Genomic DNA, 15,199 nt, shown 5'->3' on the forward strand with positions numbered 1-15,199 from the left:
TGGTCCCGGGGCGCCCAGCAGGGTCCCGGGGCGCCCAGCAGCGTCCCGGGGCGCAGGGATGCTCTTGGCAGGCAGCGCCACGAGGCATCGCCGCTTGGCAAGGGACGCTGCTCCCCGGCAAGAGGAGACACGAAGTTGTTGACACATTTCTTCCTGTTCCCATTCAAAACTACATCGCAAGCGGTGCTGCGAGAAAGTCACGTGCTGGATTTAACAGATTTCTTCCCAGAATGAGTCTTCAGCTCACAAGGGTAAGACATGAGGGATTAAAAAATTAGTACAAAATTCTGTTTGCCTGCAAGGACTGTCACAGCATGCTCGAAATAGGGTGCCAAATTCTTCACTGATTTCTGCCCTGTAGTGGCCTGAACTGATGCCACTTGGAAAGAAAACAGCTTAAGTAGCAGTTTTTGTTCATATAATTATTAATATCCACTCTACTGGGAAAGAATTTACAAATAAAGTACAAGAAAATGTTGCCCATCCATCACAAGTGAGTTGCTTCACACTGCAGCATCACAAACCATTACCTGGGACTAGAGGGTGAAGGAAAAAAAACAAAGGAGGATTAAAAAAAAGGGGGGAATAGGACTGGAGGTGCGTCCCTGCCCCTGCTGTCCGTCCGTCTGTCCGGCGGCAGGCTGGGGGCACGCTGAGCTGCCTGGCAGAGCGGGGCGCGGGGCTGGGAGGCAGCGGGAAGGGGAGCACTGCCAGTTACCGAACCGGGGGAAACGTAAAATGCCAGAAAATAAATCGGGAAGCAGCGAGGCCCACAGTTTAGCGCTGAATATGAAATGACGCAGGAGAGGCATGTGACAGAGCTGGGTTCTGGCAGGTTCCGACGCTGGGGCTGCCCGTGGGATGTCGCCCTGCGCCTGCGTGTTGGGGCATCTCGGGGCACACAGCCAGCCCTGCCCTGTCCTTCCCATCCCGTTCCATCCCATCCCATCCCGCCCTGTCCTTCCCATCCCGTGCCGTCCCGTCCCGCCCTGTCCTTCCCATCCTGTGCCGTCCCATCCCATCCCGCCCTGTCCTTCCCATCCCGTCCCGTCCCATCCCGCCCTGTCCTTCCCATCCCGTGCCGTCCCGTCCCGCCCTGTCCTTCCCATCCCGTGCCGTCCCATCCCATCCCGCCCTGTCCTTCCCATCCCGTTCCATCCCATCCCGTGCCATCCCATCCCGCCCTGTCCTTCCCACCCCCGCAGCAGCCCCAGCTCACGGGGAGCGGTTGCGGGGGGCAGGACCCCAGATACAGCCCAGGTTGCAGGACAGGACCCCAGGGTCCATGGGGGTGGGCAGGGGGACACCAGCCACCAGGCACAGCCCCGCGTCCCTTCTCGTGGGCAATGAGGCTTTTGCCTGCGCCTGCGGAGCCGGGAGAGACGCATGTGGGAACCAGCAGCTGGGCTCGGTTCTGCTGCCCTGAAAGCAAAGCGAAGGCTGAATTCCTGAGAAAACAGATTGGGAAACAGAAGATTGCCCAATTTACCTACTGGTGAGTCAGAGCAGCAAACCTGGCAGGGCTGCTCTTGGCAGCAAGCGCCGCGTGTGACTGGGGAACCTGAAAGCAGCCAGGAATGACCGGGGGGGACACAAAGCCCTCGCTTTGCTGGCAGCGCTGGAAATCGGTGAGACGCTGTCCTCTGACCAGCTTTCACAGCAAGGTGGGTTGTGGCCAAGGCGCTGCCGGCTTCAAAGTACACAGGGGTCTCCTGGTCATTTGTGTTACAGACAACCGTAGAATCACAGAACAGTTTGGGTTGATGGGACCGTCCCAGCCCCCCCAGTGCCCCCCTGCCACGAGCAGGGACATCTGCGCCAGCTCAGGTTGCTCAGAGCCCCGTCCACCCTGGCCTGGGATGTCTCCAGGGATGGTTCAGCCACCACCTCCCTGGCCAACCTGGGCCAGGCTCTCACCACCCTCAGGGCCAACAATTCCTTCCTCATGTCCAGCCCGAATCTCCCTCCTTTAGTTTAAAACCATCACCCCTTGTCCTGTTGCTACATGCCCTTGTAAAAAGGCATATTAAATAAAAATTAAACACAAAAAAGGGCAAAACAGGCCCAAGACTTGTACCACACCTTGTAGGTGCACGTTCTCCAGACAGCATGGAGTTGTTTTAGAGAAAGAACACAGTTAAAGCGACTATGAAACCTGGTATTAGGAGAAATCAATACAGCAAAGCAGCAGCAAGGAGGTCAGGAAGGAATGCTGAGAGGTGCTCAGATACTCCAGAGCAGTTTTATAGGGCAAGTTAGATTCTTGTTAATTCCCCCAAACTCTCTTCCTTAAGTTGCTCCTTTTCACTCTGTATCTGTGTGTCTATTTTAGGATGAAACTTTCAGTTCAGCACAGATGTTCAGAACTGGATTTCAAGTAGTAACAATCTTCGCACATCATTTTCCTTTTTGCACTAGAAATGATGAGCAGCGGATGGAGCCGGAGCCAGGAGCAGCGGTGGGAGGCCGGGTAAATCCACACGCTGGGGCTGTTCCCCCGGGCTGCCCGTGCCACGGGAACACAGCCACAGACCCTTCCCCAGCCGGTGTCGGCGTGTCCTGTGCCCCCCGCCCCGAACCCCGCGGTGGGGCACGGCACGGCAGGCACTGCGAGGGATGCACACGCGTATGTACTAACTACAAAGATGGTGTTTTAAATACAGGTGTAATTTCTCCAGCGGCTCAGCTTTGCTGCAGGACACGGGTACGGTCGCGACAGCCCCGTGAGGAGCCTTGAGCAGCCCTGTGCGTGGCAGCAGGACACAAGGTGACCGGTGACAGAAATAGCCCGTGGAACGAGAATCAGCGTATCTGACAGACCTGGAGCACAGCAGCTCGTGGTGCCTCGTGCTGTTTTTATCCACTGCTAAGGAGCGCACAAGGACCAAGAGAGCTCCGGGCTGCAATTTGTGCTGCTTGGTCAGGATTTGAGCTCTTCAGCTTCCACCACAGCGGGTCCATGCACATGTTCCAGGAGAGCCTGGGCTGTGACACCGCTCAGCACCAAACTCACCAGTGTTAAACGTGCCCCTGCCAAAACAGCCGGTGAGCAGCGGAGCAGATCTGCCCAGGGCAGCAAAGCCAAGGGCACAGACTGCTCGCCAAGAACCGTCTGGGGTCTGTGCCTCTACACTGCAGGAAGGTACAATCATGAGCAGATCCACCTGGAATTGCCAAACGCAAATACCAAGACAGACTCCACGGTCAAATGAGCACCAGGAGAAGCTTTTCTTCTGCATGATGACGGCAAGATGCGGTGCCTGGCCCGCGGTGAGTGCACTATCAGCAGGATACAAACATCTATTTTCAGCCTCACCAAGACAAGCAGCTCGACTGAGACTTACCCACTCAGCAGAGGTCAGTTTGCCACCAAAGGAGTTTCCCCCATGATGCTGCACCCTACTAATGCCAGCAATAAGACACACAGTTCATTTTGTGTCAGGGGTGGTTTAGGGCTCTTAAAACCCAGCAGTTTGTGAGAGGAAGGTAGAAAGCAGCACCTTCCACTACTTGACCTTTCCTGGACAAGAGGCATACACTTAGGAGAGAAAAATGAGACATGGGTGGAAAAGGCAACTAGCAACGCTGCTTTACAGAAGGGTTGGTTTTGCTGTCCTTGCAGAGCATTTCACCATGTGCATCACCTTGTGCCCCCCACGGCAAGTGTGGCCCCAAACACTGTGTGCTGCATGTACAGCCGGGGCCGGACCACCAGCACACCCAGGCAGGTACGGCTTGGGATTAACAACAGCGCCAAAGGAGGAGCAGAGAAAAACCATTTCCTTTATAACCAGATGTTATCTATCTCAGGTGGAGATGCTGTTCTCCCGTGTGACCGTCCCACCTCCCTCCTGGCCAAACCCATCTGGGTATCTCACCAGCACCCCACAGCTCAGGTGCCCGCACTCAGCCCTGCAATGTCATTCCTGTTCCCCCAGCCCGGGCAACTGCTGGGCTCGTTGTCCCGAGCACTCAGATACATCCCCCAACGTTGGGAAGTGCCACAAGTGCCTCCCACCACTGCAGGAACTTGAAGCTGAGGGCACATGAAAACAGCCCGAGTGGTTTGTCCTCTGCAGCCCCGAAGCCGAGGGTGTCACCGTCCCCCCCAGCCCAGGAAGGGACTCCACTCCCGTCACCCCCAGGGACACTGAACACACAGCACTGTGCCATACGCTGTTTGCTCACAGAACAGCATAACTTGTCTTTGCCCATCCCATAATTGTCACTCTTCTCTTGCCATTATTTAATTGAATGTTTCCCTGCTGGTGCCAGGTAATTGCCAATATATGCCACGACAAGCTTGCTGAATTCCTGTGATGGGTAGCAGACTCCAAACTGGCTGTTCTTAGATACCAACAACATCTACGTGACGAGTGCTGTTCGGCTGAACCCGCCATGTGCTTTTGAGGTGTTTAGGATTGATTGCACTTTTATTTCAAGTGCATTCCTGCAATATCACTGCGATTTATTTCCTCCAGTGGTTTATTAGCACAGGGATAATGCACCTTTAATAATAACATTTTCATCAACTCCCATGAAAAACACAGTGTGGCAACTTTTTACGTGCTTTCAGTTTGCTCCCTGAGCCTGTATCAACAAGAGAGACTTTCCCAGCTCCCTGCCAGCCCCAGCCCCGGGGGCACCCCGTGCAGGGCACCCACTGCAGACACCCACACTCGGGGCTGCTCCGGCACAGGTCACAGCTCCTTCACCCGACCGAGCTTTTGCAGAAGCCCCACCAAGCAGCACCAGGCACCGCAGCTCTCCCCAGCCATCCCACCCCCCGGGCTCCCCCGCACCACCAGCCAGCACCAGAAACACCACTAAAGCAGCTGCACGGGAGCTGCTTCGGGGCTTTTGAGCTGCACCTTTCCACCCAGGGCACGGAGCTGGACGGTGTTGTGCGAGGGGTGCAGCCCCCGCGGGCAGCTCAGCTGCAGGAGTTCCAGCCGCCCCGAACTCCTTGGAGCAGCATCAGGGCCCGTTACATCCCGCACTTCAGTCACTCTCAGAGCCACAACCCGGGCACCCGGCGGCACCGCAGCCCCAGCACCGCTCTGCGCCATCAGCCGGAACCTGCGGGCTGGGCTGGACCTCGGCCGGGCCGACCTGCCCAGGGCACTCCGGGCAGCGCCAGCAGCACCGGGCAAAGCCCCCCCGTGCAAACCCCTCCAGGGCTGCAGCCGAGCCACCTCCTGCAGCATCCCCCCTGGAACCCCAGCCCACCCCTGCCCAGCAGCACCCAGCTCCTACCTGCACAGCCAGCGGCTCCGGGTCCTTCCTGCAGCCGCGGGTCCCGCGGGTCCCCCGGCCCTTCGCCCCCGGCCCTTCGCCCCCAGCTGATCCCCATCTCGGCCCCCGCCCCGCTCAGCACCACCGCAGCACCTGCGCGGTTCTCCAAACCCTTTCCGGGAGCTCAGGCGCTGCAGGAGCCGCCGCTGCTGCAGGTTTCGTGTCCGCCGGCCCGGCGGGTGGCCGGGTGGCCGTGTCGCCGTCCCCGGCCCCGCGTGTCGCTGCGTGTCCCGGTGCTGCCCAGGGCAGAGCCGAGCCCGACGCGGCCCCATCCCCAGCACAGGGCACCGAGCTGCCGTGCGGCGCTGCTGCCGGCACCACAGAAAGTGCGTGACCGGCTCGGTTTGGGCAAGTAACAGGCTTTTTTAATTACACCTAATAAATGTGTGCAAAAAGACCCTCAGAATTATTGTTTCCCTCCTGATGCCATTCCCCGCTCTCATCACAATCAAAGGCAATTAAAACTCCCTCTCAGGTTTCTGCTCCTCCTTCCCCAAAGGCTGCGAATCCTCTCCTCATTTCAGAATGCGTCTCAGCTGCAGACAAACGTGGGTCCCTTTGAACAAAGTTCTTTTATTTTGGCTTTAACAGCCGCCACAGTTGTCACCGCTCCGGCGGTTGTCACAGCCCAGCCCCGGCCGGCGAGGTGCCCCCGCCTCCCCGCTTCGGCAGCAGCTCCTCCTCGTGGTTCCCCGCAGCATCGGAGGGTTCGATGTTCGCAGCTCCCGGCGGGAGCCCCGGGGCCGGCAGAGCTGCAGCTCCGCACCCGAGCCCCGCACCGAGGGGCCGGCGGACACGGGGCTCCCGTGGGGACACCGACCTGCCGGGACACCGACCCCCCCGTGGGGACACCGACCTGCGGGGACACGGAGCTCCCGTGGGGACACCGACCTGCGGGGACACGGACCTGCGGGGACACGGAGCTCCCGTGGGGACACCGACCCCCCCGTGGGGACACGGGTCCCCCGTGGGGCTGGGGACCCGCAGTGGCACCAGCAGCCTCTGCCCGGCTCGGGCCGGGAGCAGCTGTCGGAGCTCTGATCAACTGCAGAACCTCCACGCTCTTCTTCATAGGTCAGAGAGGAAAATAAAGTCGTGTTATTTTTGCCAACTTAGAACATTCGTGCTGCTTGACACTTTTTCCTTTCACTTAGCAGCTAAATGTGATGGTAAATTAAAACACTGGTGCCATCGCGAGCACTGATACAAACGCAGCGCAAACGAGCTGGGCGCTGGGCCGGCAGGAGTGGGATGTCCTGACGGGTGAGAAATGAGGGAAATAAAATAAAAGCAGCCTCTGAAACACAGCTCTTGGGTGAGGCCTCTCGGGCTGTGCTAATGAACGCAGGACACCCCGGAATCCTCCTGGCAAACAAGCGTTGTGATGCGTTCCCTTTTCCAAACCAGGCCTGAGATGTGTGGGTCAATAATGGTGATTATGGGAGCGATTTGTGGGAGCGATGCGGCCGTGGGCTCCCACTCCCAGGGATGCGCGGCCCCCCCGCACCCACAGCTGCGAGCTGCTGCCACAGGGAACAGCCGCTCGGTGGTTTATATTTATCCTCTGGATTTAACAATAACATCATGTCTACTTAGCATTCTCAATATATATCCTGTATATTTAACATACCACGCTTTGTTGAAGAAAAAAACCCAATACTAGGGTTTTTTCCACAAATAAATTGTGTCCCTTCAGCCAAACAAACACGCGGATAAAATGAAAAATGTGTTTAAAAAGCGGTGCCATTTTTAACCTGAAACAGAAAAACATAACTAAGAAAGAGAACTTTTATTAGGGTATTTTCACTTTATTTTTTCCATACAGCAAGGTCAACTATAGCAGTAATAATAAAATAAGCATAAAAACAAATTGCAGCCCAGGACAGAGTACATAATTTGGAGCAACTACAAGCAAAAAGTAAGTCTGTGATTACATAAGAGTAAACCCAAGCACATCTGTCCTTTCAGCAGATGAAAGTCGCGGGTTGCAGTAAGTGCAACGTCATTGCTAATTCAGTGTGAGCGCTGGAGATCAGATCACGTCACGGCCTCCGCACGTTTCCTTTCAGCTTTGGCATTGATCATGACAAGGTTTCTCGAACACTTTCCATTGAAATGGTAAAATTACCCAGGTTTTCCTTTTTTTTTTTTTTTTTTTTTTTTCTCTTTCACCTGCTAAAAGAACAGGACCACTACAGCGATAAAAAATAATCACATAACAAGTACAGCTACGGTGTGCTGTTTGGTTTGCCTGTTCATGATTTAACTCTTTTGTGAAAGTATTTGTTTTGAAGAATCTTTTTTGTGAACAATAAACCACTGAAATTGTCAGAAACTGGTTTGAATAGCATATATCTTTAATATATTTTTTTGATACTTTAAACATGCAGTAGTTTTTGAATAATGTACGGAATATTCGATCCATGATTTCACCTTGATGGTCTGAAGTACCTGCTTTTTTTTTTCCTTTTTTTCTCTTTTTTTTCTTTTTTTTTTTTCCTTTTTTTCTGAATGATTTTCAGGCAGATTTGAACCAGTGGAGCTTTTGTCAGTCATGAGATCTTGGAAGGATGGCATATCTTTCCAGCTGAAAAAATCCTGGCAAACTACAAGCTGTCCACATAAAGCAAAGCAACCTTTTGAAGGGGTATGGAGTGCTAACTCTGTGCCACTTTTGCAAGCAATTTTGTTCAGCCTGTCATTTTATTAGCCTTAACAAAACTCCTTGTAATTATAGACATTTTTATTCAAAATAAGATCTTACTATTATACAGGTTTCTCTCTTTTTTGACTATATACAGAAGTGCAAAAAGTCAACCTTCTCTCTATACGTTCCCACATGCTAAACTGCAGCATAATCAACCCTCAAGAGTTTGCACACACACACTAGAATTCTTGTTACGTAAACTTTGAGTATTTGGATTATCAACAAAAAGTCCCTTGATCTATTGATTATGCAGCTTATTTATAACAAGGCCTGATATTCAGGGATTTCAAAAAATATTTAAACAATATTTTAACATTTGAAATGGATACAGTAGAAAATAAATTTTATTCTAATATCTAGGAACTAGATTTTCTCATAATAACTAATTACAAACAAAATAAATCATCAAAATATTACTCAATTGTCTGCCAGGACTGTTGCGATAGCAACAACTTAACTTCTTACTTAGCAATGATTATATAATTATAAGATATCCATATAAAAGATCTTTGTTCTTTTAATGAAAACTAGACAAGAACTAACAATGACTGACATTCTTACATTGTAATATTAAATCAGTAAAATATAAATCATTTAGTTAACAATAATACGAATATTCATATGACACTACATGTAAATTCAAAACTGAGTATGTTATGAAGAAAACTACTTTTTTTTGTTTTCGAAAAAGTCATCAGTAAACTCTAATAAAACAAAATTCTATGAACTGAAATGGTATTCATCTGGTAATAGAAAATGAACACAATCTAATAAATGTAAGAAATGAAAACTACATTTTAAAAAGAAAAAAGTAAGTAATATCCTATACTGGTAAGTAACTACAATAACATGTGAAGTCACCTATACTTTCTTAACACGATTGAAATTACATTGGTATGGGTTTTAACCCGTAATGTAATAATCTAAGGCTTTAATAGATGTACAGTACAATCAGTAAAATCAACACGTCATTCTTACACTATAAAGCATCTCTCTGAAGCATAAAATCGCAGTAAACGTGGGAGTACGGCGGGTCGTACAACCGAGCCCGCGCCTCTCCCGGCCCTCGCCCTGTGCTGACACAGCAAATACCGCTCACCGCTGCAACACCCACCCGCCCACGGGAATTCCTTTGGATGAATCCACTCCCAAAACTTGAATGCACATCTATTGTTTTGTTTTTATTTTGTAAAGGCTTTCTAAGGCTATAAGCAGTTAATCTGAACAACAAAAAAATCACATATAAAACTCACCCAAGTATTTAACCCACCCGATTTCTACGCTAATTAACATCTCCGGTTTTTTGTGTTTTGGTTTGTCATGCATCTGATGTCAGTGCTTCTTTCGTCTTTGTTTAGAGTCACCACGTAAAGCGTGACTGATGAAGTAAAAGCGAAATCCATCTCTGCAAAACATTTATAGTCCTTTTGACTTCGACAGAGGCCATAAATAGAAGCAAAAGAAGTTCCTCGAACGTTTGTTACTGTGTCTCAGAAATGGCTTTTCCCTTTCGTATATCGCGTTATACAGTAAAATATGCATAAATATTACACTACAATGCCTTAAGATAGTTGATCTCTATGTCCAGGCCGGGTAATTTGCGCGGCTGGAGGACCCGTCCTGCGCTGCCCACGGAGCAGCCAGGAGCCGGTGGCCATTTCTGAGACAGCTTTGGTTTGAAACAGAACGGTGCCCTTTGACTGATCGGTACTACTAAAGTAAGTGAAAACGTGGTTCTGAAAATAACACTGCAGAAATAATACTCTAACGGGATGTACAGTCTATGGCACTTCATGAGAATCCTTAACAACATGGTACTTAAAGCCATTGATGTGCTTTAAAATATACACAGTTGTGGTTTTGCTTGGCACATTCATCTCTGTCAGATACCTCTTACCACTTCTTACAATCTATTACATTAAAAATATTACTTTTAAACAAAAATTACTGTGCATGCACGCTCTCATCTATAATGGCAATTTTAAATACAAGGTGCACCTTTGTTATTTGTAAACCTTGAAAGAAATAAACTTACTTTAAAAAATTATATCTTGGTCTACAGACGTACCAATACATAATAGATTTATGGTTACATCATCGTCTGTCTTTTCAACGCGACATACATGATTATGTAGCAAACACACTACATATGCATATTCAAATCCATATGCATACTGCTGTGCTAGAAAAGATAGACAATGGTGTAGGTTTTAGACAATAAGATCACCTCAGCACAAATATCAATTAAATGTACAAAGTATATAGGCAACAGTGTGCAGTGGATTTCCGAGTTCTCGTTTCGTCTCGTTAACATGCAATGTGTGGACGTCTTACTGCTGAGGGAGTTCCGAGTGTTGCGGGGCGATATATACATTATGGCTAATGAGCTTGTCCTCTTCTCCAGCCAAACACACTGTCCTGTTCTCGTTAGTTATGATCTAGAAAGCAAAGAAGAGAAAGCATTTTCAACACAGTCATAACGTCCCGTTAGCACCACAGCAGCCCAAAGTTTGCATTGTGCCAGGGAGGAGGGGGCAGCGGCACCCACACCCGCGGGGTTTCCCTCCGGGACGTCCCTGCAGCACTTACACCCCAAAGCACAACACACCGGCCTCCCGCTGCTCCCCAGCCATGCGCTCAGATGTTGGGGACCCCCCGTGCGGTGTGAGCGCCGCCCTGGGCCCCTCGCTCTGCCCCGAAAACCTGCGAGCCCAACCCAGACCCGAGAGGCACCTTCTCATCCCTGGAAATCTGGGACCCACACTCCCAAGGCCACTTTTCCTACTGAACTGCCCACCTCGTGCAGCTATTTCTCTGGTCCCTATCGCCTCTCACAGCTCTAGAGAGCAATTCCTCCTCCCGCTCGGGTGTCCCCAGCCCGGGACAGCCCTGTCCCCGTGCAGGGAGGCCGGCAGTGTCACCGCAGCCGTGTCACCGCAGCCGTGTCACCGCAGCCGTGTCAAAATGTCTGTTATCACAAACCCACTGTGGCACACCAGCTAACCCTCACCCTAAGCAGTAACCCATTACGGCCCAGGCGCTCCATACAGAACACGGCCCAAATGCGCATGGGAGAGCGCCGTAACACCAGTGACGCTGTCCCAGGGCACTGATGTGCCGCAGGCAGCCTTAGTGACAGCAGGCACAGCGCGGGCAGGACCCCTCCTGGCCCTGTCACCCACGCCAGGAAAATACATCACGCATCGGAACCTGACAGCCTGTGCTCCAGAGAATCAGGCTTCAGCCGGGCAGACGACTGAACCTGTGTTTTCAGAGATGCTGGCTTTGCAAACGTGGAGATTTAAAATTAGTTCTTTCTAAAGACAGCTTAATGTAACCATCCCCCCACTAGACCTGGCTAGGGCCATAATCCTTCATAAACAAAACGTAAAACTCTAATTTTAGCCTCTCTGATTTTGCTATTCAGCAGTTTCTCCATATGTGTAATATGTTCCTTCTGCATGTGCAAACTAACAGGGACACCTGGTCCAACACACCAGCTGAGGCGGGCACTGCTCACTGTGGGATCTCTCGTCAGGGGGTCGGAGTCTCCCCCCAGAGCTCAGTAGTTTTCTTAGAAAATAAAAACATTCAGTCCCTGCAAAAGACAAATTCTGCACACATACAGGTAAGAAAGCCGCAAGCAACGACACATTGGGAACTTACTGTTTGATGACAAAATGTCTACATCTGTGTAACATACTTGTGGCTAGTCAGATGTTCGGCAGATATTATGGGTATCTATAGGTAAAAAATGTAAAGAGTGAATAACACGTGCAATGAGCCGACCCAGAGACACAGCATTTTGCTACAGAACACCAGTTTGGAAAAGTGAGGATCAGCTGTGAGTTGGTGGATTTTATATTGTAACTATAAGTTAAAGTCAACTAAAGTGCTACAATAGCAATTTAAAACTGGAAAACATTGTGTTAAGTACTACCCGACGAATATAAATAAGTATTATTGGTTGTTTAGGAAATAAGAGAAGTTAAAATCTACAAAAGTCATGCAGTGCAGTAATTGAAAATAGCCCTTTTTGTTGGCCTACACAAAATTCTGTGCTTTCAGCGTATCATTTAAAATGCTAAAACTCTACGGTGGCCTTGTTTCAGCCTGCCTTGGTGAAGTGTTCACTGCTCTCACTGCCTTGGTTTTTCAATGCTAAACCTAAGGTGTCCCGAGCTCGGCTCTCAGGGCTGGTGAAACCCGCGGTGGAGGGGAGCTGAGCCGAGCTGAGCCGAGCTGAGCTGAGCCGAGCTGAGCCGAGCTGAGCCGAGCCAAGCAGAGCTGAGCCGAGCTGAGCTGAGCCGAGCTGAGCCGAGCCGAGGCGAGCAGAGCTGAGCCGAGCTGAGCAGAGCCGAGCCAGGCTTAGCTGAGCTGAGCAGAGCCTCCTGCTCTTTCCCCGGCCCCCGCAGGCATTGTGCTCATCACTTCACAGCTCAGATTCCCCAGTGAAACAGTCCTCAAATGTTCATCTGCCCAAACAGAATTTACTCCGGGGCTCTCTCAATGTGCCCCATCAACTAATTTCCCATTAAAAAAAAAAGACAGACTAAAAGCAGAGTAGCTGAGCGGCAGCACAAGCGACAAACGGCTGTCCCTCCCCAGGCGCGGTCCGGCTGCGTGCTGGACGGAGCTGGGGGCTCTGCCCTCAAGGGGCAGCGCTGGGGACAGCAGCTGGGGGGGAACCACGAGGGACCTTGTGCTACAGACAGGACCACAAGTCCAGCTGGAGGGAGCAAAGAGATGCGCCCACGTACACGGACATATGCTGGGGCACCCGACACAAACTCAATTTGTACCATCACAAGTGGGTGTTGCACTTGCAAAGACTGGTGTTCCTGACAGGTACTGAGGCTGAGCTGCCCTGGCAGTGTGCACAGGAGAGGGGACGGGGAGGATTCTTCTGAACTAAGTCCCTTACAGGTCCTGGTGCCGGTTCTTCCACCCCTCGTGCCCTCTCCTCCCCTGGCAGCTCCACACAGCTACACCATCGCCAGCTGGGACAGAAAGGGGCTCCAAGCAGAACGAAGCTTCTCGTACCATGTTGTTCTGCAGGACAGGCTGCTGCACCCGCCGCGGAGAAGCGTCAGGGCTGGTGCTGCCGGGACACACCAGGGACCTTCAACACCAGTCAGTGAAGATGAAGGGCCAGATCTCCAGACTTTTGGCATGCACGCACATTGCATCATGTGGCATTAAATAATTTCAGCATTGCTCACATAGTATATACATATATTTGTAATATATGTATATATTAAGGTTTGGCTGCAGTACTTTACTGTGTTATGAGGCTCCAGGGAGGATATGCATGAAATGATCAGATTCTATAACAGAAAGTTTCCCTGTAAACTAGTTGGGAAAGTGCATGGTTATTTAGACAGAGATGATTTTAAAGAATAATGACATTTTCCTGTGGCTTGTTCTCACAACCCTCTGGACTTACAGAGGATACAGAGACAGTTAAATTAATTGTACGGTGCAATAAATGACAATATTAAGATAGTTTGGGCACAGAGGTGGTTGCTGGCTTAGGTGACACATATGCAGAGGTAGTCCTAGCTTTCCAAAAGACAAAGTAGTTTTCACACTAATTTAAATTTGCAAGTGACATGGTCATTAGGCAAATGCTTCTCAAGAGCAGAAAGCACTACTTGCTAAGTAGACTAACCTGCCTATTTTTTGGAATTGCAAAATATCCAGGTCACTTTTGAGACCCGGGATGCGCACGCCTATATATCACTGCAATAGTGTAATTTTTGGAATAATTCTTTTGAGAGAACGGTGAGCAGACAGGTTAACTAAGAAGGCACAGCTGGCCAGCACAACAGGCAGAGGTGCGTGGGCTGGGAGCTACACCCGCGGGAGCACCAGCACCGCCGGGCACTGGCACCACCACCGGCCTGCCTGCAAACCCGGCAGCTTAGCAGGGCATTTGGAAACTGTCTCAGGAGCTGGCTCTAATGCCTTAGGGAGCTGACTGTGTCAGGCGAGCCTGCCTCGAATACTGACATTCATCCCCAGAAGATAATGTTTAGTTCTCTGTTCTAAAAGGCACACGTGCTTCTCACTGAGCTGCGAATAACACCTGAGTCTTACACCAGAACTGGTAGTTTCATGACTCAGGCAATTTTAACTTCCTAGTAAATCTGAATTTTTTTTTTTTTTTTTTAATAAGAACAAGAGGGTCTTTAGAAAGTTTTTGTTTGTTGCATTTTCAACCAGATACACTACGGAAATCTGCATTTCTGACAACCCAGCTGGATCAAAACACCAGGCTGCGTTCTGAGGCGCAGCTCCAGCTGTGCGCCCGGGGCTGCGGCTCTGCTGGCCCCGGTGCTCGTCTGCACAGCATCGTCTCTGCCTTTTCTGGGAGGACTTTTTAACCACTTACTAGTAAAGCATTATCCTTTTATTCTTGTAATACATCCAAAGATGGCAACAACGAGGGTAGCTATTTAGAAATAGAAACAGGGTCTAATGGACATTTTCTTAAGTCTGTCAACCGCAGCAAGTAATGAGCCCTTTCCTGGCAGAATCACAACCTGAAACAAAGGTTTAAAAGAAGTTTCAGAGCGGCCTGTGCTCAAACATTTTTGTTTTGCTCTTGGAAGAGGAGTCGGAACATGTTCAGACTGTTAAAATTCTGCTCCTGCAGCCCCTCTGCACAAGGTTTTACTGCCTTTCACGGCAGTTCTGCACTAAAAGAACTGTCAGCTTCACAGGAACAGAAATAAATAATGGGCTCTGTGTATTATTCCTTTCTCTGTACATCTCTGAGAGCAGAAATAAGCAGCACAGCCCATAAGTGTTAAGACTGAATCAGAAACGCTATTACCAACTATTTTTAGCATCAGAAATGGAACTGCAGCACCTTTTGAGCATGGATAAAGGCTTATTAAGCTGTGCTGCCGGTCTTCGAGAGAATGTGTAGGCCAACAAGAGGTAAAATCAAAACCCCCATGCTCATTAAAAGCACCAATTTCAAGTTGTCTGTAAGGAACAAAGCTGTAAATTAGCAAACCTGGTTGGCTGTGGCTGTTGCAGCGAAGGGAACACTTGTGGCAGATGTTGTTGCTGCAGACACAGTGGCTGGCGTAGCACCGTGCACCATGGGAACTTTCGGAAGGAAAATCATATAAGCAAACATACAGAAGAGTGTAGCAGTATGGGAACCAGAGCGAGACGTGGGAGGAT

The 15,199-nt window shown here is 50.1% G+C and overlaps 1 protein-coding gene across 10 annotated transcripts in view; it reads right to left on the reverse strand.

Annotated features, from left to right (window-relative positions):
• Positions 1-7,082: 7,082 nt before the first annotated feature.
• The window catches only part of MBNL1 (muscleblind like splicing regulator 1), an 85,978-nt gene continuing 77,861 nt past the window's right edge, over positions 7,083-15,199 (reverse strand). For 9 of the 10 annotated variants that reach the window (XM_065640241.1, XM_065640240.1, XM_065640232.1 and 6 more), the window contains 3 exons: positions 15,027-15,121; positions 11,669-11,743; positions 7,083-10,440 (listed from right to left, as the gene is read on the reverse strand). In XM_065640241.1, the coding sequence (XP_065496313.1) occupies positions 11,687-11,743; positions 15,027-15,121 (152 nt within the window). In that variant the 3' untranslated portion in view covers positions 7,083-10,440; positions 11,669-11,686. The remainder of the gene's footprint in view (positions 10,441-11,668; positions 11,744-15,026; positions 15,122-15,199) is intronic. The other variant, XM_065640237.1, reaches the window with a different exon arrangement.

The sequence above is a fragment of the Caloenas nicobarica genome, chromosome 8 (genome assembly GCF_036013445.1).
Source record: "Caloenas nicobarica isolate bCalNic1 chromosome 8, bCalNic1.hap1, whole genome shotgun sequence".
In the NCBI taxonomy this organism is placed as follows: Eukaryota; Metazoa; Chordata; class Aves; order Columbiformes; family Columbidae; genus Caloenas; species Caloenas nicobarica.